General features: G+C 33.2%; 3 protein-coding genes across 5 annotated transcripts; 2 read left to right on the top strand and 1 right to left on the bottom strand.

Annotated features, from left to right (window-relative positions):
* Nucleotides 1-479: 479 nt before the first annotated feature.
* LOC108330546 (beta-galactosidase 13) lies at nt 480-4,728 on the top strand. Its single transcript, XM_017565027.2, has 17 exons — nt 480-776; nt 880-975; nt 1,069-1,181; nt 1,275-1,341; nt 1,431-1,523; nt 1,610-1,753; nt 1,834-1,928; nt 2,020-2,125; nt 2,220-2,423; nt 2,508-2,675; nt 2,766-2,944; nt 3,037-3,146; nt 3,260-3,369; nt 3,478-3,585; nt 3,665-3,769; nt 3,876-4,021; nt 4,113-4,728. The coding sequence occupies exons 1-17, from the start codon at nt 558-560 to the stop codon at nt 4,579-4,581; spliced, it is 2,532 nt and encodes an 843-aa protein (XP_017420516.2). The 5' UTR covers nt 480-557; the 3' UTR covers nt 4,582-4,728.
* A 2,485-nt stretch (nt 4,729-7,213) lies between these two features.
* LOC108331467 (E3 ubiquitin-protein ligase UPL3) lies at nt 7,214-17,470 on the bottom strand. 3 transcript variants are annotated; one of them, XR_008248260.1, is made up of 19 exons: nt 16,282-17,470; nt 15,898-16,008; nt 15,661-15,777; nt 15,338-15,508; nt 15,098-15,259; nt 14,669-14,917; nt 14,429-14,550; nt 12,928-14,350; nt 12,543-12,638; nt 9,997-11,568; nt 9,668-9,892; nt 9,482-9,586; nt 8,716-8,796; nt 8,555-8,623; nt 8,331-8,459; nt 8,072-8,194; nt 7,681-7,772; nt 7,529-7,605; nt 7,214-7,435 (listed from the first exon to the last, which is right to left on the bottom strand). XR_008248260.1 is itself a non-coding variant. In XM_052875924.1 (17 exons), exons 1-17 carry the CDS (start codon nt 17,110-17,112, stop codon nt 7,707-7,709), a joined length of 5,652 nt encoding a protein of 1,883 aa, XP_052731884.1. In that variant the 5' UTR covers nt 17,113-17,469; the 3' UTR covers nt 7,475-7,706. The 3 variants fall into 3 exon arrangements, 1 of the variants encoding a protein (XP_052731884.1); XR_008248259.1 differs by having other exon boundaries at nt 7,529-7,772; nt 16,282-17,469; XM_052875924.1 differs by lacking the exon at nt 7,214-7,435 and having other exon boundaries at nt 7,475-7,772; nt 16,282-17,469.
* Nucleotides 17,471-18,846: 1,376 nt separating this feature from the next.
* On the top strand, nt 18,847-24,675 carry LOC108330545 (synaptotagmin-2). Its single transcript, XM_017565026.2, has 12 exons — nt 18,847-19,217; nt 19,378-19,476; nt 19,562-19,612; nt 19,703-19,826; nt 20,372-20,490; nt 20,572-20,673; nt 22,402-22,476; nt 22,913-22,989; nt 23,081-23,327; nt 23,417-23,767; nt 24,235-24,363; nt 24,491-24,675. Exons 1-12 carry the CDS (start codon nt 19,107-19,109, stop codon nt 24,626-24,628), a joined length of 1,623 nt encoding a protein of 540 aa, XP_017420515.1. The 5' UTR covers nt 18,847-19,106; the 3' UTR covers nt 24,629-24,675.
* Nucleotides 24,676-26,544: the final 1,869 nt, after the last annotated feature.

The raw sequence follows: 26,544 nt of genomic DNA, 5'->3' as shown, positions 1-26,544 counted from the left end.
AAATTAACAATTTATCCAATATCACAATTTATATTTAAAAAAGGAAACAATTTGTTTTCAAAAATTTAGTTGAACTTTAATCTATAAAACAAATACCGAGTGAATAAATCGCTAAAATAAAAAAAAAGGATGTGAGATAAAAAGCATATGATGTTTAAATGTAAAATAATCATTTTATACCGTTTTCTAGAAGAGTTAAATCTTCTATTTTGAAAGGTATTGAGTAAATTTAGATACTCTGAACAAAAAAAACAAATAAAGATTTGTGGCTCATATAATTTTGGATGGCTAATAATAGTGTCATCACATAAAAATAAGACAAATGTGAGGAAAACACTATCAAATGAATAATAATAGAATACAACAAAAATAGCATGAGACAAAGTAATTTTGTCTCAAATTGCTAAATTTATTGGTAGAAGAGTAGTATAAAAGAAAAGTTTGTGTAAATAATAAACTAGCTTCTGGGCACCTCTCTCTCTACCTGAGAAGGAGGAGCCTTACGTTAGCTCACTCAAAGTTTCCTTTCAATTCTCATGCAATAGTAAATTAAAAGGATGGAACAAACCAATAACATCATGGCTCGCACTCTTTTCCTCATGACATTGCTTTTCACCATTGTGGTTGTGGTACATGGACGCGGACACCATAAAGGTGCATATGGTCGTAACATGATTGCTCATAATGTCACTTATGATGGTAAGTCATTGTTCATCAATGGAAGGCGTGAGCTACTTATTTCTGGTTCCATCCACTACCCACGAAGCATGCCAGATGTAAGTTACTTTCATAATAATATCATTGTAATATTACATTATTTTCATGCAAAGAAACAAAATTATATGGTTCATCACACATATCTTTACATGAATAATGCAGATGTGGCCTGTCCTTCTTGATAATGCAAGACGTGGAGGTATAAATGTCATCCAAACCTACGTGTTTTGGAATGCTCATGAGCCCATACAAGGACAGGTGAATTAATTGTTGTCTATTGATTCAATTGGTTTGGGACCATAAAACTCAAAGGGGGTTTTGTGAAAATGTTTTTTTCCTGTCAATATGTAGTTCAACTTTGAAGGTAATTACGACTTGGTGAAGTTTATTAAGCTTGTTCAAGAGTTTGGAATGTTTGTCACTCTTAGGGTTGGACCCTTCATCCAAGCCGAGTGGAACCACGGGTACAATATCCATTAATTAATATGATTTCCAAATATATGATTCATTGTCTTTGTTATTCTCAACCTTACTCGCATTCATTGTATGTTCATTAGAGGACTTCCATATTGGCTTAGAGAGGTTCCTGACATCATATTCCGCTCTGATAATGAGCCTTATAAGGTATTTTCAATCCTCCGTATATAATTCCTTTAACATGAAAATTGAATACATAATTTAAGCATTAACATGAAAATTACTTTAATTTGAAGCAACACATGCAAGCATTCGTGTCAAAGATTGTACAAATGATGAAAGATGAGAAGCTCTTTGCTCCCCAAGGAGGCCCTATCATCTTAGCTCAGGTTTTGATTTTGTAACCAACCATGTGTTTAATTTCCTTTTTAGTAATCAATGTATGTAAACATGTTGCATTATTCAATGGCTCTAGATTGAGAATGAGTACAACCACATTCAACTTGCGTATGAGGAAAAGGGAGTTAACTACGTCCAATGGGCTGCAAACATGGCAGTAGCACTAGATGTTGGAGTTCCATGGGTCATGTGTAAGCAAAGAGATGCACCTGACCCAGTGGTAAGTCATGACACAATAGTGGTAACATAGCCACAAATTCTCTTCCATCTTTTCTTGACATCCTGTGATTTCATTTTTAGATCAATGCATGCAATGGAAGACACTGCGGTGATACATTCTCAGGACCAAACAAACCATACAAACCAGCCATATGGACAGAGAATTGGACCGCTCAGTAAGAAATGACTAAAAGTTTGTCCTTAGTGAATAACTTCAAAATCACGAATGTAATTAATAATACACTTTATTTGGTAATCTTGTATCAGGTATAGAGTACATGGAGATCCACCATCCCAAAGATCAGCAGAAGATATTGCATTTTCAGTTGCTCGATTTTTCTCCAAGGGTGGAAACTTGGTTAACTATTATATGGTGTTTCTCTTAGCATTTAAATCTTTTTGTACTCATATAACTTTAGGCCAATATTTTTTTCTTAAATTTATAACTCAATACGTAACATTTGTAGTATCACGGAGGAACAAACTTTGGTAGAACCAGTTCTGCCTTTACCACAACTCGTTATTATGATGAGGCGCCTCTCGATGAATATGGACTACAAAGAGAACCAAAATGGAGTCATTTAAGGGACGTGCACAAAGCTGTGCTCCTTTGTAGGAAGGCCATCCTTGGTGGCAATCCCAATGTGGAAAAGTTGAACGAATTCCACGAGGTAAGTATTTGACATTATTTTTAATGTTAATAGAAATAAGGTAGCATCACAAAAATAAACTAAGTTGGTATATATGTCATGTAGATTAGAACCTTTGAGAAGTTTGGAACAAACTTATGTGCTGCTTTCATCACTAACAACCACACAACAGATGCAGCCACTATTAACTTCAGGGGCACTAACTACTTTTTGCCTCCACATTCCATTAGCGTCCTCCCTGATTGCAAGACTTTAGTCTACAACACACAAAGTGTAATTAACTAACTTGTTTCTTCGTCTCTAATATGTTATCACATATAATTCACAAATGGATATTTCACTGACAAATGGTACATGTAATAGATTGTTTCACAACATAATTCGAGGAACTACGAGAGATCTCCCATTGCAAACAATTTCCAATGGGAGATGTTCAATGAGGCCATCCCAACGACAACAAAACTGGATATGTACCAAAATATTCCGGCAGAGCTTTACAGTTTGCTCAAGGACACCACTGATTATGCTTGGTACACCACCAGGTGAGTTTGTGTAAGCATGTTGTTTAGTTATTTTATTTTGAAAACATTTTTATGATTGTTCTCTCTAACACCAACCTTTTTATTCATTGCAGCTTTGAGTTGGCCCCAGGAGACTTGCCAACAAAACCTGAAGTTCTCCCAATTCTTCGTATTATGAGTCTCGGACACACAATGGTTGCATTTGTAAATGGAGACCTCATTGGTAAGGACACAATATATATATGTGTGTGTGTGTGTGTGTGTGTGTGTGTGTGTGTGTAACATAGGTGAGTAAACATGATATTAATGTCAAATGTCTTAATTATTATGTCTCAGGAACTGCTCATGGAACTCATGAAGAAAAATCTTTTGATTTCCAACGCCCAGTTCAACTTAGGGTTGGAACTAACTATATTTCTATCTTGGCTGGCACAGTTGGATTACCTGTATGATACTTAACTCTTTCATTTTTGTGTGTTTAATGAACATCAATTAAAGTTTCAATAAATACAACAAAATAATATTGTTTCATCCTTTAAACATTGAATATACAGGATAGTGGAGCTTACATGGAACATAGATATGCAGGACCTAAGTCTATATCTATCATCGCTCTCAACACGGGAACACTTGATGTCACAACCAATATGTGGGGTCATCGGGTTAGTTGAATTATACTCTGGTAGTAAAACATTGGTTCAACATGATGACAAAGTTAAATTGGTTAATTTTAATTGATAGGTTGGTCTCAAGGGTGAAGGTATGAAAGTTTACAGTGATGAAGGATCATTAAAGGCAAAATGGAAGCCGCTTAGTCCAATTCCACGCCCTCTCACCTGGTACAGGGTAAGAAATATCACACATCTAATGTTAAACAATGATATTAAGAAACAATTTAAAATTTTGTATGCTTTATATTTTTTTGTAACGATATCATTCATTAATTTTATAGACAAGATTTGCCACTCCAGAGGGAACAGGTCCAGTTGCAATTAGGATGACTGGAATGGGCAAAGGAATGATGTGGATCAACGGTAAAAACATTGGTCGCCACTGGATGAGTTTCCTCTCCCCACTTGGAAAGCCCACTCAATCAGAGTAAGCAAACCAACCACAAGAAATGAAAAATTTTATTGAAAAGAAAATAAGTGTTGTCTTAAATTTTATATAACTTGGTCCAATCATTCAGGTTCCATATCCCAAGATCTTTCCTCAACCCACAAGACAACTTGCTTGTTATATTTGAAGAGGAACCATTGGCTCCAATACAGGTTGAGATTTTGAACGTGAACAGAGACACAATTTGCATTTTAATTACAGAGAGTGATCCTCCCAATGTGAACTCATGGGTGTCTAGAAGAGGAAATTTCCATCCTATTGTGTCATACATTGCACCACAGGCGTTACTAGCATGTGCTCCTGGGAAAAAGATTACGACAGTTGAATTTGCAAGTTTTGGCAATCCAAGTGGTTATTGTGGAGAGTATGTTTTGGGAACTTGCAATACTATTGCTACAAAACAAATCGTGGAGCAAGCATGTTTGGGCAAAGAAACTTGCTCAATTGCATTAAACCGTGCAATATTTAATCAAAATGGTGTGGATCCATGCCCAGAAATACTAATAAAAACTCTTGCAATCCAAGTAAGGTGTTATTAGATGAATCAACCAAAAACTTAATTTATGTAACAGGCTGAAAATTATTTAATTTGGTCAAGAGGAGTCCAGGAGCTCAACTTATATGATTGGATTAGTGTGACATCAAACATAAATTCAATATTATTTCATTATTTGTTTCTTGTCACTACTTTCAATAAAAATTCCACCAATCCAATTTTGTTCACAACTTTTGTTTTCTTTTATTTAAGTTTATTTGGTGTTGTCATTTTTATCTTTATATATATATATATATATATATATATATATATATATATATATATATATATATATATATATTATGATAAATAACGTTCTAACTACTTAAGTTTTTAATTGGAACATTTTAATCCGCTTCAATTTGATTAATTTGTATATACATCATCCTCTCCTGAAAAAGTTAGAAACATAAGCAATGTTATAACAATTATAAAATCATGTTACTATAATTTTAGGTGACACTTTTTATGTTTTTATTTTTAAAAAATGACACTTTGGTCTATCATTTGACCAATTTACTTTTAATAATATTTACTTCAAGTAAATGAAGTTAAATAGTATCATTTAGTTTTAAGTTTCATTTTATTTTATTGTTAGTTGATTTTCAAGAAAAATTAAGGGTAGTACTAAGCATAGTGAACAACGACAAGTATTACGTATCTTTCATATACATATTAAAACATAATAATTTTGTGGATGAGCTACAATATAATACTATAATTGAGAAGCAAGAAGAAAAAGTAAAACTTGTGTATAGAATATTTAGCAAGTTATATGTCATCTCCAGTTTCATTACACATGTTTTCATATAGGTAGTGATACATATATAATATTAAGAAAATTATTTCAAACTAATGTTTCATATGTAATCACAAATATATGATATTTCATACACTAATTTGTGCAATGCACCATTCTTTTTAATTGTACATATTAAAATTTATTAGAGACGTAATGTCTTTAAAATTTAATACTCTTTTAATAAATATATCATAATTTTGTAATTATTAATAATTTTATCAAATAATAAAGATAAATTAGGTCTTCTTTTTTAATAAAAATAGTTGGATGATATGGATTTCATAAATTGATCCAAGCTTTCCATTATATTGGTTATAGTAGTTATGTTTATAGTTGTTTTTGGCAGTTGATAATTATTTTTTTCTTCCCTGTTTTAATATACAAGAATACAAGTATTTGGTTAAAAAATTCTCCAATCTCTCATCTGAAACCATTTCGTAGAGATATAATTAAAAAAATAAATTAAAAGTTGAATTGTTTAAAAATTATGTAAAATTAACTTTAAATCATTAAACATATCTGTAATATGTTTATCAAACTTAAATTTGAAACGGGTATTGTCTTCCATAATAAAAAGATTAATTTTAATATTTAACTAAAAGAACTCCAAATTATCACTTCCAACAATATCATAGTCCTCCTCAATCCTAATTTTTATTGAGCATGTGAAAGTTTTCACTTTGTAAATAAATCATACGGTGTTTTCATGGCGGTGCAATTTAAATTTCTTAGAATATTTTTATTAGAAGCATAAATGAAAAATAATATACATTATCAGTGTCATGCAATTTTAAAAGTTATATACACATAAAATAACACATTATCATATTATGAAAACAAGACTAAAAGCGCGATTTGATTAAAATGAAGTAATTTTATTATTGTAAAAGAAAAAAAAAAGGTAATATTGAGTTCTGTCAAATTTAATTAATTCAAAGTAACAAATTACAAAGTTTTACTTTATTTGATCTGCTTTAAACCTTTTTAAATCAGACTGTCAATTTAAAACAATTTGATGGAGTCCTGACAATTGACACTTTATAATGTATTATTGAACATGTTTATATATAGAGAGAGAAACACACGTAAATACAAATCCCACATAATCAAAATTAACATTCAAAATTAATAAAACAGAACAAATTTTAGCATCTTAAATTTAAAAGCTAATTATAAACATTCTGTCGAGAAAAAAAAACCCTCTAATAACGTGCTTCAATTCCTTAGAGTTCATTATTAATAATCTACTACTGCTTTTTCATTAGATTTCAAATAAAAAGTATTTAAAGTAAACTATTTTAAAAAAAAATATTTAACTTATTTAATTTTTGTCTATAATTATTTTTATATCTTATTAAGTATTTTTAATTTTATAAAAACAATGAATTACAACATTACTTTAGCATTTACTAAAATTTAAAAACTTCAATATTACAAACTAAAGCAATACATTAGAAATAAATATAACAAAAGTTACAACAGAAAACTTATAAAAATAAATTAAATTGAAAAATAAAATTTAATAAATATCATTTGATTTTTTGAACAAAATATTTTGTTCAAACATAAATTTATCTTATACAAATTTAATTATGTTAAAAAATCTAGAATAATAATTAGATAATAATATATTTTTGTTTAAAAAAAACTTTTTAATAACTTAATTATCGTTTTTATGTCATTTTAACATGTAGCTTACTGGTTAATTTTCTTTTATCAGACAATTAGAATCTTGTCATTTAGTTTTTGCTAAACAAAAACTAACTTATACTAAACAAATAATTAACTTATTAACAACTTTTGCTAAAAAGACATTTGTTTGAAACTCCAAATGGCAGAAGTAATAATAAAGCATACTATTTTAAATTATTTCTCTTCCCTTTACCCTTTCTTGGTACATGCTAATTGCGAATAATTGGACTTACAAACAAAATAGTGAAAAAAAAAAGAATCAAAATTTCATCATTGCTATTTTATTTACAAGTTCTAACAGGTGAAAATAAATAAGAGCTCCGTAAATGATCCTACACATTGAAAATGTGGCCACCCGATTCGACTGCAATTTAAAGAATCGGGCAGTAAGCAGCAGAGAAAATACCATGCATATATCTCATCATTATTATAGAACAGACAGAAAAAGGAAACTCACCTGAGTTACACCACAACCTTGCAATTTGCATGAAGAGCACGGAAAACGAGACTATTATTTGAGACGCGAGGAGGAACCTGAATCCCAACCAAGACTTAACTGAGACTCAATAATAGAGTCAATTAAACCCTGACCCATCTATATTAACATACAGGGTAAGGTTGGTTAGTTCCAGAACTCATGATAAATCAAAGGATCCCTGCCCTTCACTGATTGCATAGAGTAGCTTCTTGTACATAACTTCCTGTTGAAAATTGGACATCATTGATCAACAACAAAAGTACTGTATTATTGGAAATAATTGCTGGGTTTTGGCTGGTTTTATAAAATGCGGAATTCAATTCCAAGAATTAATCCCAAGCAAACATGGACGAAAAGATAAAATCAATTTTATGACCCAAAGATGTTACTTGAATACCATTTTCGCTGCACCACTTCCATTTTGAAGAATAAAACAGTAGAAACTTAAAGATACACATTTTCAGCCAAAAAGTGTGAAGAGATTGCGTCACAAATCATTTATCGTATGCTGTATCGCAGTACCTTGGTAGAGTAAGGAGGAAGTTTCAGGTAATTAGCGCATGTCATCACACTAGGCAAGTCATCGTCCGCGGATTCTGAAGCTCCATTCCCGTTTGATGAAGTATTAACTGCAGTTGACGAAAGCTGCACGAGACCAAAAAAAAAGGCCATGAATGCAACAACAAATGTTAACATGCATATAGAACAAAAAAATTAATATACAAAAAAAAATAAAGATAAGCAACGAGTCATCTCGTTATCACAAATCTATTCCAATTACCTTCCTCACAATCGTTAGTTTTGGATTTAGAACTGCCAGCCCACCAGGTGGCAGCCTAGGTGCACCAGTAACAAATTGACAGAAGGCGCGCTGCTGCTCCGGGGTGAATTCCCCCATAATTTCAAGTAACTGAAAATAGCATCCAACAGGACAAGCATCAAAACAGAACTAGCTCTAATCTTCCGCAATACCATATATTACTTATAATTAGAGGAGAATCATACATTAACAATAGGAGGGCTCTTTGCATTGTACCCATGGTCAAATTTTATATGATCAGCAAGTGTCTCAGCCTGCAGTAACAGTTTTACCAAAAAATATTATGATTTCAATGCTTTGTTCTATTAATTTAACTCCCAAGCAGTAATAAAATTGCGCAAAATACCTCCCACAACTCCCTCCGGCCACAAAGCAAGTAGTCTAGTTCTTGAGGAGTAAAAATTTGTAAAGATGAGATGTCAAAAACCTGCATTAAACAGCACAAGCATGCAAGTTTTGATCAGTTTTAAAGTAAATCAAACAAGAAAAAAAATACTAGTTCCCCAGCAATATCTTCTTACAAGAGACACTAGCAAAACCAGAACTACCCACCCATTTCACGAACAATTAGAATGTCAGAATTTTAATCCAATAACCAAACATTGCGGTTTCTATTTTATGCAGGTAAAGTATGGTTGGTGATTGGGAGCAAATAAGTAAAAGGACAAGTGCATACATATAAAAATCTCCCAAGTGGAATATTCAAGCATGAGACCAAGGCAAGCACTGCATCGTTTAAGACATCAATAGAACACCAAATAACTTCGTCTTTACAGAACACAACTTAAGAACTTCAATGTAATGTCATCAAATTAATTTCATGCATCAGACATAGTCATTCGAACCTACAATAATTACAATAGTTTTATTCCACTGCGTGATGTAAGCTTCATATATCATACAACAGCATTTCACACACTAAAACACAAAATCCTCAGGAATGCATTGGGAGACAAGTTGGGGAAGATACATAAACAAGAATGACAATGTTGCTAGATGATATTTCCCATTTCATTGGGAAGGGAAGGGGGGACACCTTTTTGAAAAATAACATGCTCCACACCAACAATGTCCAAACTTTTTAAACTAACTAATTAAAACAAACAAGAAACCTGATTAAACCCTGCTCTAAATGCCTCTATTTGCCGCATGATTCCAGTCTTGACTGTTGCATCAACCACCAAGGATATGTACTCCTCCAAATTGTTGATATCGACCTAATCATTTGGGAGCAAGTTAAGGAAATTTTTATACCACGAGAATCAAGATCCAAGAAATAGCTCAGATTAACTACGTACAGTTTCATCTCCAGCTTTCAAGGTGTACTCAGGAAAACCAGGAAGCGTAAAATCTAAGCAAAGATCTTCAACTGGCGCAGCATGAAAATGTAAGTTAAAAAGAGTATCAGTACAGCTACCACCAACAGATTCTACATAATGTTTCCGACGAACAAGGGCATTTAACTCTTGCAAAGTCTTCCCAAGCTCAGCATCAATGAACAGAAGGTCATGCAAATCAAGATCCTATAGCAAAATGAAGATCAGAAGCATACACTAGAATAAGTTTACATTCAGATAAACTACAAACATCAAGATGGTTGAAACATCAACATTATACAATAACATACTTGACCAAGAACAAGCTTATAGAATGCCACTGACAATGGCAGATCCAATAGTCGTCCATCTTGAAGAGCTTTTGCCATAACACGACCCAGCAGCCGAAAATACTCAATGACTTTTGCAAATGGACTACCCTCTGATGCATCAGAATTTGTAGGCCAAGGCCGAGGAAACAAACCCATAGGAGCTAGAACAAGTTCTTTATCTCCAGCCAAATTGGGCCTAGAGCCTACACTATGCTCTCTCTTTTCATCCCCGTCAACTTCCATTTCATGTTTATTTGAAGAATGGGATCTCCACATTTGCAGTCCAACCTTTTGTAAATCATGACTTAGAATTGTATAAAACTCCAGGGTTGGGCCCAGGCCAGTGCCAACTTCACCAAAATATTCTACTTCAAGTACTGCTTTTTGGCTAGAATACATCTCCATAACTTTTGCAGCAGAATCCAAGACACGGTTTCGAGAGACACGAACTTTTTGGCGCTGTAATCTCCCAACTCTAATCTCTCTCTCAGTAGTCGATCCATGACCATCAGCACCTTGCTGCTGCTGAAGTCGATACAGTGCTCGAGATAACCCAAATGCAGTAGAATAGAAGTACTGTCGTCGAGTCTCAAAAGGAAACAAGAAAGGGCATGCTTTAGTCAACTGATAACACCATAAGGGAAGACTACCACTGCATAGTGCTAGGGCATCTTGTATTTGCCTAGCCAATTTTGGAGTAAGCTTACCACTAATGAATTCCTCCTGAACAACCCTAGTATCAGTTGTAACAACTAGCTGATCAAAATTAGAGATTTTACCCTCAGCAAAGCTATCAGAAACCATTTGAGCCCTCAAACGAGGCGCAAGCTGGTTCAAACACTCCAACACACGCAGGAGTGCCAAAATATTGTAGGTGGGGTTAGATTTCTCTAGATCACACGGCAATTCTCCATACAATATACTGTCTAAAACAGAAGTCTGATGCAACTTAGCTTCTGGGCTGGAATTTGAGGCAGAGCCAGATTTGGCAGGTTTTGAAGTATTTGAACTTGATCCTCCAGTAGATGCCTTATCCGTCTGGTTTTCTGCTCTTTGATAAGTGATGGTGTAAATATCACCCCACAGACTGCTTCCATCACTGGATACATAGTCACTGCCAGCAAATCTGTCATCATCATCTTCATCTAGCACAAGCTGTTTTTGAATTGCCTGGTATATAGTCAAATTCCTATTAAGCTGCTTCCCAGCAGCAGTAAAAATTAATTTTGGAGGATCATTAGAAGTACCAAACAACAGGCGCCCATGCCTATCTCTGCCACCCCTGAAACCTCTGCTATTAGCATATCCTAGTCCAGCCATAGCAGCAGCAGCAAATGACATTGCACCCCTTGAGCTAGATGAATACCCACTCCTAAAATCAGCAGAGTCGGATCCCCTGGCTGTCACAGCTTTACTGCTAGAACCCGAGGCTGCGATAGTCTGGCTATCGCTTGTTGCTGTAGCAACAGTACTCTCCTCAGCTGAGTCACCCAATTTCACATCATGTACTTTGTCGGGCAAACAGACAGGAAGAGAATCATCCCTCAACACCTGTACAAAGTTGGAATATGACACTGATTAGTGAAATAATAACATATCTGTTTGATAGATCCAATCTCTGAATCAACAATTAATTATCAATAGGGGTTATTAAAATATATAAGAAACAATAATAGCATTTTGGTCTCATAAATTTCAACATCTAGAACAGGAACACCTAAAACCAAATCAAAGTCTTCCAATCTACTCAACAATTAATGGTAGTATCCAATTAAGTAAACAAATATAACATCTCTTCAACTCAATAATAATAATGGATGCAATAAGCTAAATGTAGTCTTCAATCTCACAAACAACTAATGGCATCAAGAACGGTATCCTACCCAAAGATCAGAGAACGGTTGCAAGTTCAGAAAATGTAGATTTCGAGATCATGTAAAAAAATTATATGCGTTGTTGTATGAATAGAAAATAGAAAATATAAAAATATGCAGGTGGTATGTCACAAAACACATATACAAAAAGGTCTGCTAAAGTTCAAATATAACACGACAAGAAGTCAACAAAAGAAAATACTCCAAACATAACAAGAAATGACAGATTTTTTAATCGCACTAGCACAATATTGCATAATTTCACCAGTTCAGTGATCTTGATTTCTTGCAATCTTCATACAAAAAGGAAAGTGGCAGAAAGATCATGAAACTTGCAATCTTACAGTCTAGATCATACTCTTGACAACACTTGTAACAACAACTAATGGTCATGATCTGTCTGATAGACTCTATAACTATAATAATGGCATTTATGTTTGCTGAAATCTTTAAAATAGAAGACAGGAGAATAACAATGGAAGTAGATTCAATGGCAAATACAAATACATGAAAAAATTTAACTAACAAATTGAACTGAAGAAAAAGCAAAGGGGTACACAAAACTAAACATTTAAATAATTAATGAGATATGAATACAAGCATAACCAAAAACAACAAAAAGGAAAATTCTTAGCAGAAGTATAAACATACATCTTCATGGTCTTCATCCTCATCATCAGAAATATCATCATCTTCAATCATCAAAGCCTCGTCTATTTCAACAGGAGATATATCCAATTCTTCATCCTATCCCATAAAGGTAGAGAGGAAAAAATGTCAAACAGCAAAAAGGCCTTAAACAATAAAAGATCCCACTCAAGTAATATTCTACAGGAGACCACATCAAGTAAATATATCAACTATCTATTAGATGAAGGAGGCTCAACAATGGTTTTTATCTAAAAAAGGAGGAAAGAACAATAAGCATTAACATTAAGTATAAATAATATCCCATAATTAAATATTATAAACAAATATGTATTGAGAATAAAATTATTCTATTAATAAAACTCTTTTCCAAAATTTAGCAGCATACCTCAGAAGTTGATTCGTCATTTACAGGTTTCATTTGAGCATTTTTATCTAGAGCTGCTCTTCTGCGATTTCGGGTCTGAGGTCCTCTTGCTTCCTCCTGTGCAGCCTTTAATACAGCTTTACCCTTGCTCTTAGATGAACTTGTGCTTTTATCTTGAGATGTTTTTTTTGTAGGTGTATCTTCTATACTAAAAGATGATCTGTACATAGCTGCATGTCGACGGGTAGTTGAGGGAGTATAAGAGGAAGGAGATAAAACACCTGCCCCTGCAGGAGCTGTTCCAGATTCAGAATTTTCACCAGGTACAGTAGACTTTTGACCAGATTCACTGCGCTGGACACGAGTCCACAGAAATTCCTCAATGGCTGCTAAACTCGCTAATGGATCAATCAGTACCACATTGGAAGAATAATCCTTAAGTGACTTTTCACCCTGTGCTCGACAGAGACGCAGCTTTATGGGCTGAGATAATGCACTTAGTCCACTGGAGAGACGTGCACTCCCACTAGATGAACGAGAAGAATTACTCAGCATTACAGGGAACCGTTCCAGGGAAGACAATGCATTTTGAAGCTTCTGAACCAAGACAGTCATAGGAGCAACATCCCCATTATCAATGCTCAAAGGTAGTGCAATAGCAACAAATGACTTGAACCTTGCAAGTGCCTGTTGACGAAGTCTGGGGAGACTGGTTTCTGACATTCGATCTTTTGCAGAATACCCACAAGATAAATAACTCAACAAGGCTTCAACAACACCACTACCAATAAATTCAAAAGTAGATACACCATCACCTTTGCCAAGTTCCTTTAACATGTCAGATATCACCCCAATTAAATATTCTTCTGTGTTATTAGAATTTTCGTTGAGACCAGGTCCAGAAGCTTTAACTTTTCCCTTTGCCTTAGTTTTTTTATCATCAACACAAGTGGTCAGCTTTGTGCAGAGATTTTTCAAATGCAAAAGATCATCACTAACACCCACTTCAATAGACCCAGGATCAGAAGGAAAGTACTTGTCTTTAAAACCTCTAGCAACTGAGCTAATAGACTCCCGAATACTGGAACCAGTTGTCGGAGTTTCAACAGAACTTGTTGGCAAACCAACATTTACTGGAACTGGACTCCTCATCAAATCATCCAAATAGTTTGCATCGGGGTTTGAGTTACCACTACGCAGGCGATAGTGTCTGGGCTGAGAATGAGTTCCAGATACAGAATCACTATCCTTCTCAGCGGACGTTTGAATAGATACATTGGTTGAATTTCCAGCTGAAATAAGTTGGTCAACCGCATGGACCACACCTTCTCTGACAAACATCTTAGAGAATGTTCCAGGAAGCTTTTCCATAAGAATTTCTGCAATCTGCAAGGCAGGTACCAAAACATGCGGATCTTTCCATGCTAACACACCAGCTAAGAAACTATATCATCAAATTGACAAAACATAAGTTTCTACAGAGAACATAGAGCAACAGCAATCCAGTTGAAGTTCTAGATACCTTGATATATTTGTTACACTCAACAAAGACTGAATCATCTCAGCTGTGCTGAAATACATCAATTTTCCAATGACAGAAAGACATTTGTGGCGAACAGGACCATTGACACTGGCACCATATATCTAATTCAAAAGCAGGGAAAAAATATTAGTAAGTTGTGGGATGGAAGAGGAAAGAAGTCCAGGAAAAAACTCAAATAATAAATATAGCTTAACAATGAAATCAATTTAAACATTTAACCTGCATTAAAACTGGGAGGAGATCCATCCCAAATTGCTGAAGTAACTCAGGCTGATCATTTAATAACTTCTCACGAGCTGATATCTCATGAATATTTCCGTTGGTGGTGTCTTCTTGTCTGGAAGTGCCAGAAGGACATTTTTTCACAAAATACCCTTTCACAAACAAGTTGGAGCTGACAGGAAGAGAAATGGTTCCATGTGGCAATGGAGGCAGAAGTTCATTTGCCAGATTCACAATCTCAAATATCTAAATATTAGAAAAGAGAATGGGATAAATTCATTTTTAATTAAATTAAAAAGTGAACTTAAAAGTTTTAACGGGTTTAAATGACGAGATCAATATCAGAGTCTATGAAAATGAACCATAGAGAGAGATGAAATAAAATTATATATAAAAAGAGAAAGAGAAATCCAAAGTACATCATACCTGATCTGCCGGCCTACTTAATGCTGGTGAAAAAGAGGTGATAGAAGAAACACCAGAACCGGATAGTATATCTTTTAGAATGCCACTAATTCCAAGGAGAAGTAATGTTTTGGCTCCAAGAGGGGATCCACTGCCACATGTGGAAAGAAGGCGGATCAGACCCTGCATTAATCAATGATGTCAAAGGAACAGCCTGCCAAAGGTGAAAACATCAGACTTAGCAACAAAGATTACACTTACAGTATATGTTGGAGTGCTGAGAGAAGCCTGACCACCTCCAGAACTGCTATTAGAAATGAGAGAGGCAGCTTGTGTTACCAGTCCATGATTGCATAATTCATCTAATTTGTCTGGAGATGAGGCAAATGCTTCAGCTATTCGAGTCAGACAAACAGAGGCATGTTCCAGAACCTAGAAATATTATAATTGAAAGTTGTGAAGACACAATTAGAGAATTGGCAACACTGTCTATGGCATCATTATTTACTCAAACAATCTTTTCTTAAAACTAAGGAGTGTTGTTTCCATTTATGACAAGTATAACAACAAAAGTATAGTCCTGCCTTGGAGTCATGGTACTGAAGAAGGTTTGTCAAAAGAGGAACAGCTTCCATTACAAAGTCAGCTGCATCAGGAGGAAGCTTTTTGCACATATTTGCAGCAGTAGACAATGCCACTCGCTGAAAAATATGATCATGTCAATATAAGCTTGCTGATTAAGGGTAGCAAATGCAAAACGAATCATCACACTTCGAAAATTTTAAGCATCCTTATATGTAAGGATTTCATTGATGATTTACCTGAACTCCTGTTGAGAAGAAGTCCAAGTAAGAAAGTACAGCCATCAGAGCTCCAGCTCGAAGACAGGCAGTTGGGTGCTCCTGAGAAATCTTCTTTAGCGCTTGAAGAGACTGTTAATATCAATAATCGCATCCATTAGAATTCAATGTAGACAGCCACAGGTGTATCAAACAAAAAGAACCTCGTTGAAGACAGCAGCCCATTTTCAAGCACACTTAAACAAATGTATAGCCTTAGACAAAAAGAAACCAACCTGAGGTTTAGGAATCTCATATACAAGATAAGACATTTCTAAAAAGAATTAGACGCAAAAAATGACAACATTTTTACTAGATTCCTGATACATAAACCAACGGCAGAAAAGAGATTAAATGAGAAATAACCTGCTCAGCCAAATCCATATACTCTATCGTAAGCAGTCTCGCACAGAATATAGACACTGCCCCGTAATGCACAACAGCAGCACAAGATGAGGGAAGAACGTCGCATAAATGGGTAAGCGCCCTGGCAGCAAGTAGCATAACATCGGGGTTGCTCTCATGATTAAGCAACCCCACTAACACAGGAACAAACGAGTCAACGGAAAATGTACTAAGGGATTCTTCAGTTCCAATGGAAAGCATGTCACAAAGCTGCGACAATGCATCGAGCTGACGACCTTCTTCTCCGTCAGCACGCAATCCAGCCAGAATTTTCTTGAGTCTACCACTCTGATGAGAAGAGGACGCAGAACCACTCATAGCCGTGGCAGGAAGCAGATCATCCAAACCAGCACCAAGTTTCCGAAGAAGCCCTTGAAGGGCACTACTAGCAGACGTCAAATTCCGATGCACACCACTGTCACTATAATTATCATCGTCGTCCCCAACACCTTCACCCTCCATGTTCAACGCCAAGGCTCGCTCTCTTTCTACATCCCTAATCCCAACATCCTGTTCTTTCTCCTTCCCTTTGTCCGAATTGTCCCTTTCCAAATTCTTGCCACGGCGATCACGTCTTGACCCGGAGGATTCGTTGGTGGGGTCCATGATAGAAACGGAATTTGTGGTGGTGGTGTTAGTCCTGGCCGAACGAGAACGTGTATTAACAGTTGGGGTGTTCGGGATCGAAGAAGAGGAAGAAGAGAGACGAGAGCGCTTGGCGGAACGAGAGGTGGACGAGGATGAAGGGGCAGCTGAGGAAGCCTCCGCCCGCTTCCGACTCCGAGTTTCCATACAAAACCCAGACTCGCCTCAGTCTATCTGACCTCTCACCGATCGATTAATCCCTTGCATCTGTGCTCTATCAGATGAAGAATATATTAAATCGGCGAAAACCCTAAATCCAAGAAAATCCAAGAAAAGTCCCGAATCGGTGTCGTACGAATACGAAACCGCCTTAAATTCTTATGACCGGATTGATAAATTAACAATGAATGTAGCGAATTGGATAATGGTAATTGAGAATCTGGAGTTCGGGTAATGTATTGCGTTTAGTGTACAACACAGAAATGAAATTGTTGGATGAAAACCCTAAGTAAGGACATGTGAGAAGCAGCTAAGGGAATAAAAAAGGAACAAACAGGACACAACACAGAACAGAAATACCCCTTTTATACGTAACTTTCTTTGGACAAGCGCAGAGACACTCACTCGTCACTCTGAAACAGTGAGTCACAACTCGCTTGGTTTCTTCTCACTTCATTCAAAGTTCAAACAAATATTTATCCACGTGTTAAAATTATATTTTTATATTCATGAGTAAAATTTGAATTTAAATATTCATATTTCATAAATATATTGAGTATAATCATATTAAAAAATAATTAAGTATATTTTTAATTTATTAAAATTGTTAACCATGTTCATTTTTAATATGATGTGTTACTTTTTTTATGCAAAAAAAACATAATATTTTTTATATAAATGTATAAACTAAAAAATAATTAATTCGAATTCTATAGTTATTTAAATTTGAAAAATTATTTTCACTATATCAAAAAATTGTATGTACTTCATTATTTTGAATTTTTATTTAATAATCTTTAATTATATTAGTGTTAAATTTTTTAAATTAATTATATTGTGATATTGTTAAATTTTTTAACTAATTAACCTTGTTACAGTTTAGATCAAACACTCTGTATCAACACAGTCAAATTCATCAGTTCTTTGATTTTTATTTCAATATTTCTTGTATATTTTAAAGTTATTAATCAACTATATCTTTCATTGGTATGAAAATATACTATAAGTTTCAAATATTATATCTTATCATTTAATTATTATTCACTACTTATGGATGAAAATTATTATTGACATAAAAGTGTACTATTATGTCCAATCAAATATTCGACAGAAAAAATATGTTATATCTCTTAGTGTTTTCATTTTGTCTCAAAAAGTACATGCCACATTTTAAAGTTTGCAAGGTAGTAATTAAACACACACGGCTTGTTTATTAATAATGTTACTTAAAAAATTCGCAATTATGTCAGCGCAATCATAGGATTCTTTTGTTCTTTAAAATATTTGTATACTATTTCATTAGTTTTACTCAAGACATATGAATAAATTACATACACGAATTAATTTCTAAAGAAAAACGTATCAAAAGTCAATTTTAAAAATAGAATAAAAATAAAAGAAAGTGAAAAAAATCAATATCCCAATCTGTTACATGATCTACTAGTGTAAAAATTAAGAGATGATAGTGTATCATAAGAATTTAATTTTTTTTTAAATTACATGTGACTTTCTAAATTAGGTGACAAATGAGACAATTAAAATAATAATTTAGTCCATACGGTTACAAGAGGTTTTTTTTTTAGATATATGTTAGCAGGAATAAATAAATAAATGCATAATAAAAATAATGCATTTATTAGCGTTATTAAATCTTTATCAGAACTATAATTTGATTTTATTTATTTAGTAAAAATAGTGTTCTTTTTTAGGGTAAAAGAAAGTTCGTTTTTCACGTCTTGGTTTGAACGTAGGAATGGTGATCCGATGAGAGCTGAAAGAGATTGGTAGTGGCGTATTTGTGAGGTGATTGCTTTTAGCAGAGGGCGAAGGAGATAGAGATAGAGATAGATAGAGAGAGAGAGAGAGAGAGAGAGAGAGAGAGAGAGAGAGAGAGAGAGAGAGAGAGAGAGAGAGAGAAAAGACGAAAAAGAAGAAGAAAAAGAAGAACAGAGATTGTGATCGAAACAAATTTGAGGATCGAGATGGGTTTCTTCGGCACCATATTTAGTTTTTTTGGCTTTGGATTTGGGATTTCCATGGGTCTTGCTATCGGTTATTATCTCTTTATTTATGTTCAACCCAGTGATGTGAAGGTAAGAATCACATTCCATTAAATGATTTTCAACATAATTTTGTATTTTCCCCGTTCACCAGCTCCTTTCTTTTATAAACACATTATGAATCTGTAGAATCTTGGCTCTCTTTTTTTCTACAATTGTTTAAGTTCTTCACTTATGCACTGTGCTTGGATAGGATCCTGAAATTAAACCATTGACAGAGGAAGATTCAGAAACTGTAGACCGAATGATTCCTGAAATTCCACTTTGGGTAAAGAATCCAGACTTCGATCGGGTAAGCAATTCATTGCACTTTCTGTTTATCTTTTTGTTATGAGTCTGTATAATTGCACAACCATTCATTGGTGTTTTTCCTGCAGGTTGATTGGCTTAACAAACTTATTGAATATATGTGGCCTTATCTAAATAAGGTGTTCGTTTTTTCTTAAGTATATTTCTTGACATTAATCGGTTAACATGTAATTTCTTTCGTTTGATTGTTTGAACGTTTGGTTTTTCAGGCTATATGCAAAACAGCAGAGACCATTGCAAAGCCTATAATTGAAGAGCAAATACCACAATATAAAATTGATTCCGTTGAATTCGAAGAGCTAACACTAGGTTCCTTGCCGCCAACTTTTCAAGGTTAGTTTAGGTGGGAGTGATGCATTTTTGGATACAAACCTTTTAGTTTGTGCAGATAATGAAGAAATTACTAATGTTAATTTTCACCAGTTTCTCTTATTGTAAAGTAATTTAAATCACATTTATTTTTTTGGAGAGAGGTTATAATAAATAAACTCAGTAAGTGTTTTTAGTTATGATAAATAAAGAATCGCAAAAGTTGTATTAAATATTTAGATCTAATTTGATTTCCACTTAAATTTGCTGATTAATTGTAACTTTATTGTTCTTAAAAAAATGATTTTTTTTTATATTATGCTTTCGAATCAAGAAAGTTTGATCTATTAAATGACCCATTTTGCCATAAAATATTATTTGAGATTTGACTCATCAAAATTATAAATTACTTCATATTATCATTAGTTTTGTTAAAAACGATCTTCCATTTATTCTAGAAAAAAAATGTGTTGTTTTATGCAATTGATTTATTTGTAAAGGACTTGTATGATATACTGTATATGAATTTTCTCACGTTTCTCTTTGAATGCGTGAATTATTGTGAACAGGAATGAAAGTTTACGAGACCGAAGAGAAAGAATTAATCATGGAGCTTTCTGTAAAATGGGCAGCAAATCCTAATATCCTTGTTGCAGTTAAGAAATTTGGGTTGAAAGCAACGGTCCAGGTGAACATTTCATTGTGTGGAAGTGGATGAACTGAGAAAAGCTATGGGTTTCTTCATTCTAAGAGTTTTGAATTTTTGCAGGTGATGGATCTGCATGTTTTTGCTATACCGCGTATTACTTTGAAACCTTTGGTTCCAAGTTTTCCATGCTTTGCCAATATTTTCGTGTCTCTCATGGAAAAGGTTTGAATTGATTTCTTTATTATTTTCCCTACCCACTAATCACTCCAATACATGGACAACATTTTATTTAGACATGGCACACACACCATAGTATTATGTACCTTTGTAATGTTTGTGAAAGTGCAACACTTTTGAGTCCAATATGAATATATATATATATATATATATATATATATATATATATATATATATATATATATATGTGTGTGTGTGTATGTACACATTAATGGATCATAGGTCATTCAATTCCTATGGAAAAAGGAAATAATGAATTTCTTTTAGCTTTATGTAATATAATAAATATAAAAATACAATGCAATATTTCATTGTTGAGAAAAAAATTGTTACACACATTTTGTATTGTCATCATATTTGAAAACTTTATAATATAAGTTTAATCAATGAATGTTATTTATGAGAGTTGCCATACTTTGGTATATCAAAATGATCCATAAAAGTCGTCGTCAAGACATCAAGTGTTTTATAATTGAAAATGGTCTTCCAAAATTAAGGTTTTTCTTTTTTGGTCAACAATGGAATCTTATTAAAATGACATTTATTTTCATTTTTTGTTTGTTTGAGCATTAAGGGACTGACGGCGATTGGCCTTTTTTTTAGGTATGACTCTCCCAGCATATCTTAGCGGATGATATAAATAATGGACCCTTATAATTTCTAACTGCACCTCCATAATTTTTAATTTATAAAAGTGACCTTCAGATTTTATCATGAAAATTTTCAGAATTTTTGGATCAAAATTTCCAAAACAAAACATCTAAAATAAGTTTTTCGGATCATATAAAATGCATTTTCAAATTAACTTTATAGAATAAGATTTCTTTAACATGAGATATTTTCCAAAATGCACTTTTCAGAAAAAAAATTCTGAAATAATCTTTCCAAAACATAATTTCTCTGAAACAAACATTCCCAAACGTATATGATATCCTTGGGAAGAAGTTTTACGAACACAAACTAACCAACCCACTGTTTTAGTCTATCCCTTTCTCTCTTTCATCTTCCTCCAAATAGTGCAGCAAAGATGATTGCGGCAGTAACAGTGGGTGATGCATATAGGAAGGATATTTTAGTCTTTTTGTTTGTAGTATAGGAGTGCAATTAACAATTATGGGTGCAGGGAGAAAAAGGCCTAAATAATTAGAGACGAAACTTATCATTTATAACTGAGTAAATTATACTGACATCAAATTTTTTGTGTTGTACGTAATACTCTTATTTTTTTAAACATTAACAACAAATTTAATAAGCATAAACATTGTAATATTTTTGAAAAAAGACTACGTCAAGAAGCTTGTATGTATAATGTGTGTCAAATTAACGTAGTCAAAATGGTTATATATATATATATATATATATATATATATATATATATATATATATATATATATATATATATATATATATATATATATATATATATATATATATATATATATATATATATATATATATATATATATATATATATATATATATTGTAAGCAAAGAAAATACGAGTGTAATTTATTCTTACAGTTTTGTAGTAAACCTTATTAATAATGTAATCATCAACTTTTATCTTCACTAAGTTTATTTTACTTTGAAAGTTAAGATAGCTTATGTGCATGACTCACACTTATGATTATTATTTGCAAAAGCTATTTGTTTTTATTACAACAATTAAATGATTACATTTACAATTTTACTTTGGTATCTTTCTTCATGTAGCCATATGTTGACTTTGGGCTGAAGCTTGTAGGGGCTGATCTTATGTCTATTCCTGTACTTTACAAGTTCGTTCAGGTACGCAACTAATATTTCCTATTTTTATTTCATTCTTTCCCATAAATTTGTAATTGACTTAAAGTAATTATACCAATTTTTTAATTGAGTTAAATTGATATTCATCTCTTGTGAGTATAGTATTTTGAGGTATCATAAGTAACACAGATATATTACACAAAATAGAAAAATAAATGACAGTAAACATATTAAAAATCGATGAGATGAATACTACAGGAAAAATGCACATAGTGTTCAATTACAAAGATTTAGGGATGGATAGTTAGTGGTTTAAAATTATAATTCATACATCGTGAAAAAACAAAGTTAATGATTTTCTTCTAGAAGATTAATTAGGTTTATGTGTGTATTTTTTGTACTTGTTTATGTTTTAGCTATTACGAGCTAATGAAAGATGTGCGACTTTTAAACAATTTTATAACACCGTTGTTTTCAGGAGATTATCAAAGATCAAGTTGCAAATATGTATCTATGGCCCAAAACTTTAGATATTCAAGTTATAGATCCATCAAAGTACGTTTATGCATTATCTGCAATATTTTATCTTACGTGTTTGTGATAGTTTTTTGGTATTTGATATTAATGAACTCTGGTGAAATTTTAGGGCACAGAAGAGGCCTGTTGGAATTTTAAATACAAAGGTTATAAGAGCAATGAAGTTAAAGAAGAAAGATCTTCTTGGTGCATCTGACCCTTATGTGCAGTTAACACTTACCGAAGACACTTTGACATCGAAAAAAACTACTGTAAAGCATAAAAACTTGAATCCTGAATGGAACGAAGAATTTAGTTTGGTTGTTAAAGATCCTGAGACTCAAGCTTTAGAGTTTCAAGTTTTTGACTGGGAACAGGTCGATTTCTGAAACTTTTATTCTCTCTCTCTCTATATATGTATAATGTAATTATGCATTTGGATTAAATATTGTTTTTGCACACTTAGGTTGGGAAGCATGACAAGATGGGTATGAATATTATTCCTTTGAAAGAACTTACGGTTGATGAACCTAAAGTTTTTACTCTTGAACTTTTGAAAAACTTGAATCCAAAGGATGCCCAGAATGAGAAGTCTCGGGGACAAATTATTCTAGAATTGACATATAAACCATTTAGGAACGAAGACTTGGCCAAAAGTTTTAAGGAGCCACACCCTACAAAGAGTCCTCCCCAAGGGACTCCTCCTGGTGGAGGTTTACTTGTAGTTATAATCCATGAAGCTCAAGATGTTGAAGGAAAGTACCATACCAATCCACACGTACGCCTTATTTTCAGAGGAGAAGAGAGAAGAACTAAGGTATTAATGCATGTTACAATCAACTTACTTTTTTGACCAAAAATGATATTTGACATCATTTTTTTACATTCACTTATACTATTCTTTTTTTTACTTTTTTTATTTTTTAAATTACAAAAATTCACTCTTTTCACGTGATTCTACCCTTGTTAAGTCATAAAAAATATAGAGTTTTGTATTTTTTCAAGAAAGAACCGAGAAAAAAGTAAGTAAAAGTAGTGTGAAATAAATGTAAAAAATTTAAATGTGTAAGAATCATTTTTCTATAGCATATAAGATGGCAAAACAGAAGAAGGGAAAACCAGATAGAAAAGCAAGGAAAAGATATGATATTATTGTTTGAAACAGAGAATATAAGAGTATGTATATAGAAAAAGAATGTAATAGAACAAACTAAAAGTGGTTGAAGCAGAGAAACTATTATCATATGATACTCATAAATGTATGTTTATCATTGCAATTTATAGATAATAAAGAAAAACAGAGATCCAAGGTGGGAAGAAGAGTTCCAATTTTTGGTGGAAGAGTCTCCCAGTAATGATAAATTACATGTGGAAGTTGTTAGCACTTCCTCGCGAAGCCTTCTACGGCAAAAGGTACATGATTTTTTGAATATATATAGATTTTCTGTTGGATTTTTCTATACTGTTATATCTTCAAAATACATTGAAAGATACTGATTTTGATTGTGATTTTATTGATTTGTTTTTCTTACGATGTTAGGAATCTTTGGGTTATGCTGACATTAGTCTTGCGGACGTTGTGACGAATAATAGAATCAACGAAAGGCACCATCTTATAGACTCCAAGAATGGTCGTATCCAAATAGAACTACAGTGGAGAGCTTCACAAGCTAATTAACAGAATTCTTTATGAATTTCCTCTTTTTTTCTTCTTTTGAGAGTTTATTGGGGTATAATTAAGTTACATTGATTTATTTGTTAATCATGTACATGCTTGTAAAAATATCATTTGAAAGCAAAATCTAATACATGATTAATGACATATGATTTGGTTTGAACATAAATCATAAGACTAATGATGCATTATCAATGAAGTGCCAACTTGTATCTTTCTTTCATTTTATACATTTTATGAACTTAAGTACTTCTGGTTAAAAATAGAAAGTGTATAAAAATAAAGGCTTATAAATTCAGAGTGTTCTAAAGTTTTGAGTTGAAAATAATATTAAATTTTTACGTGTGATTATGAGATGTAGGATAATACTAGTGATTGAAAATTCAGATCCATTAGAGATATTGGTAATTTATAGTATATAAATAGATGTAAATCTCATGTTATAAATTGGTGTGAGTTGAATTAAGTTTAAAAGTCTACGTCTTAAGGTCGTTTTTAAATTGAGATGAGTGTTGTAGTGACATGGTATTGTCTTTTTCATTTTTATCAAGATAAAATGTATCTGTCTAGGGGAAGCGAAATCTTGTTTAAAATGTATCAAGGTGTTAGTTTTGATAATGAGAATTGCAGTATGTCCGATTTGAAAAGGAAAGAAAGGTAGAAAGGAGAAGAAAGTGAGGGAGGTGGAGATAGATGTGTAGTATCTGTAGTTGGTGTGTGTGAAAGACAATAATGTTAGCAAAGTGATAAAAATAGTTGTCGTATGTGAGGAACATATATGTTGAATGAGGAATTATACGTATTAAGGTATAGTCGTATTCGTGTATGTGAAGGAGACATATCGGAAAAGGTTGGGGTTTGGGGAGACCCACATGGGAACGACAACCAAACAGGACTCCCACAACTACCTAAGCACATGACATACTCTTTTTGCTTTGCTGGCTCTCACTACACTCATACAATCATTTCTTCTTCTTAATCAAAATCACTTTTCAAAACGAGATTATGCAAAAAAAGTCATTTTTATGGTAATATAAAACTGTTTGGCTTCTATCACGTGTCATATTTCTGTAAAGTAAAGCTTTCTTCTCTTTATTTATTCCCCCTCAAATACCTACAAAGCACAAATCCGTTGTCTGCTTTTCTTAATTCTTATACTAAACTCGGAAGTAATGGCTATTTTCAAAATAGTATAATAGATTCCCACTCTCCTAATTCAGCTATTCGTTTATTACGGACAACTACATCACCACACGTTTTCCCCTAAAATTCAACTTGTTTAAATTATTGCAAGTATAGATATCTACAACATAACCTGAAAAAAAAAAATTGGACAAGAAATTCTAACCCGTCAAAATTAATTATTTGTTTGGTTTAACTTTGTAGAAGGCTTTTTCTTTCTCCACTCTATCATTACCAACTGCACCCTTATAGAAAGACCAAATCCACCTTCTGTTTTTTAAGTCTGGTTTTTTAATATTTCTATTAGGTCGAGTAGAAAACTTATTTTGAAACCTTATTTAAAAATCATGTTTGAGAAATTTCAAAATTTGTTCGGAAAGATTTGGGAATGGGCAATGCGAGAGGGATCGAAGATAAGATGGCATTATAAAAATGATGGGGTGTGATTAAAAATCATGGGTGCAAAAAGAAAGTGTTTTAAATAAAATTGATGTTTGAGGGAATGGAATTAAACCCAGGAATTAGGAGGCTATGGTGAGCATCGTGTAGTTAGAAGTTGAGGTCAAACGACCTTTATCAGGCATAGCCCACCACTTGCGTTCTTACTTTGGTCATATAAATTCAAAAGTATTGTAATAAAACAATTGCACTGCAATCTAGGAAACCAATAGGCAAGTTTTCTAGGACCAAACAGAATGTGTTGGGTGGTACCTACGGCCAGAATGTGTGAGGAAGAC

The sequence above is a fragment of the Vigna angularis genome, chromosome 4 (genome assembly GCF_016808095.1).
Source record: "Vigna angularis cultivar LongXiaoDou No.4 chromosome 4, ASM1680809v1, whole genome shotgun sequence".
Classification (NCBI taxonomy): Eukaryota; Viridiplantae; Streptophyta; class Magnoliopsida; order Fabales; family Fabaceae; genus Vigna; species Vigna angularis.
The sequence above is the reverse complement of the archived record's forward strand: the minus strand, read 5'-3'. Positions and strand labels throughout refer to the sequence as shown.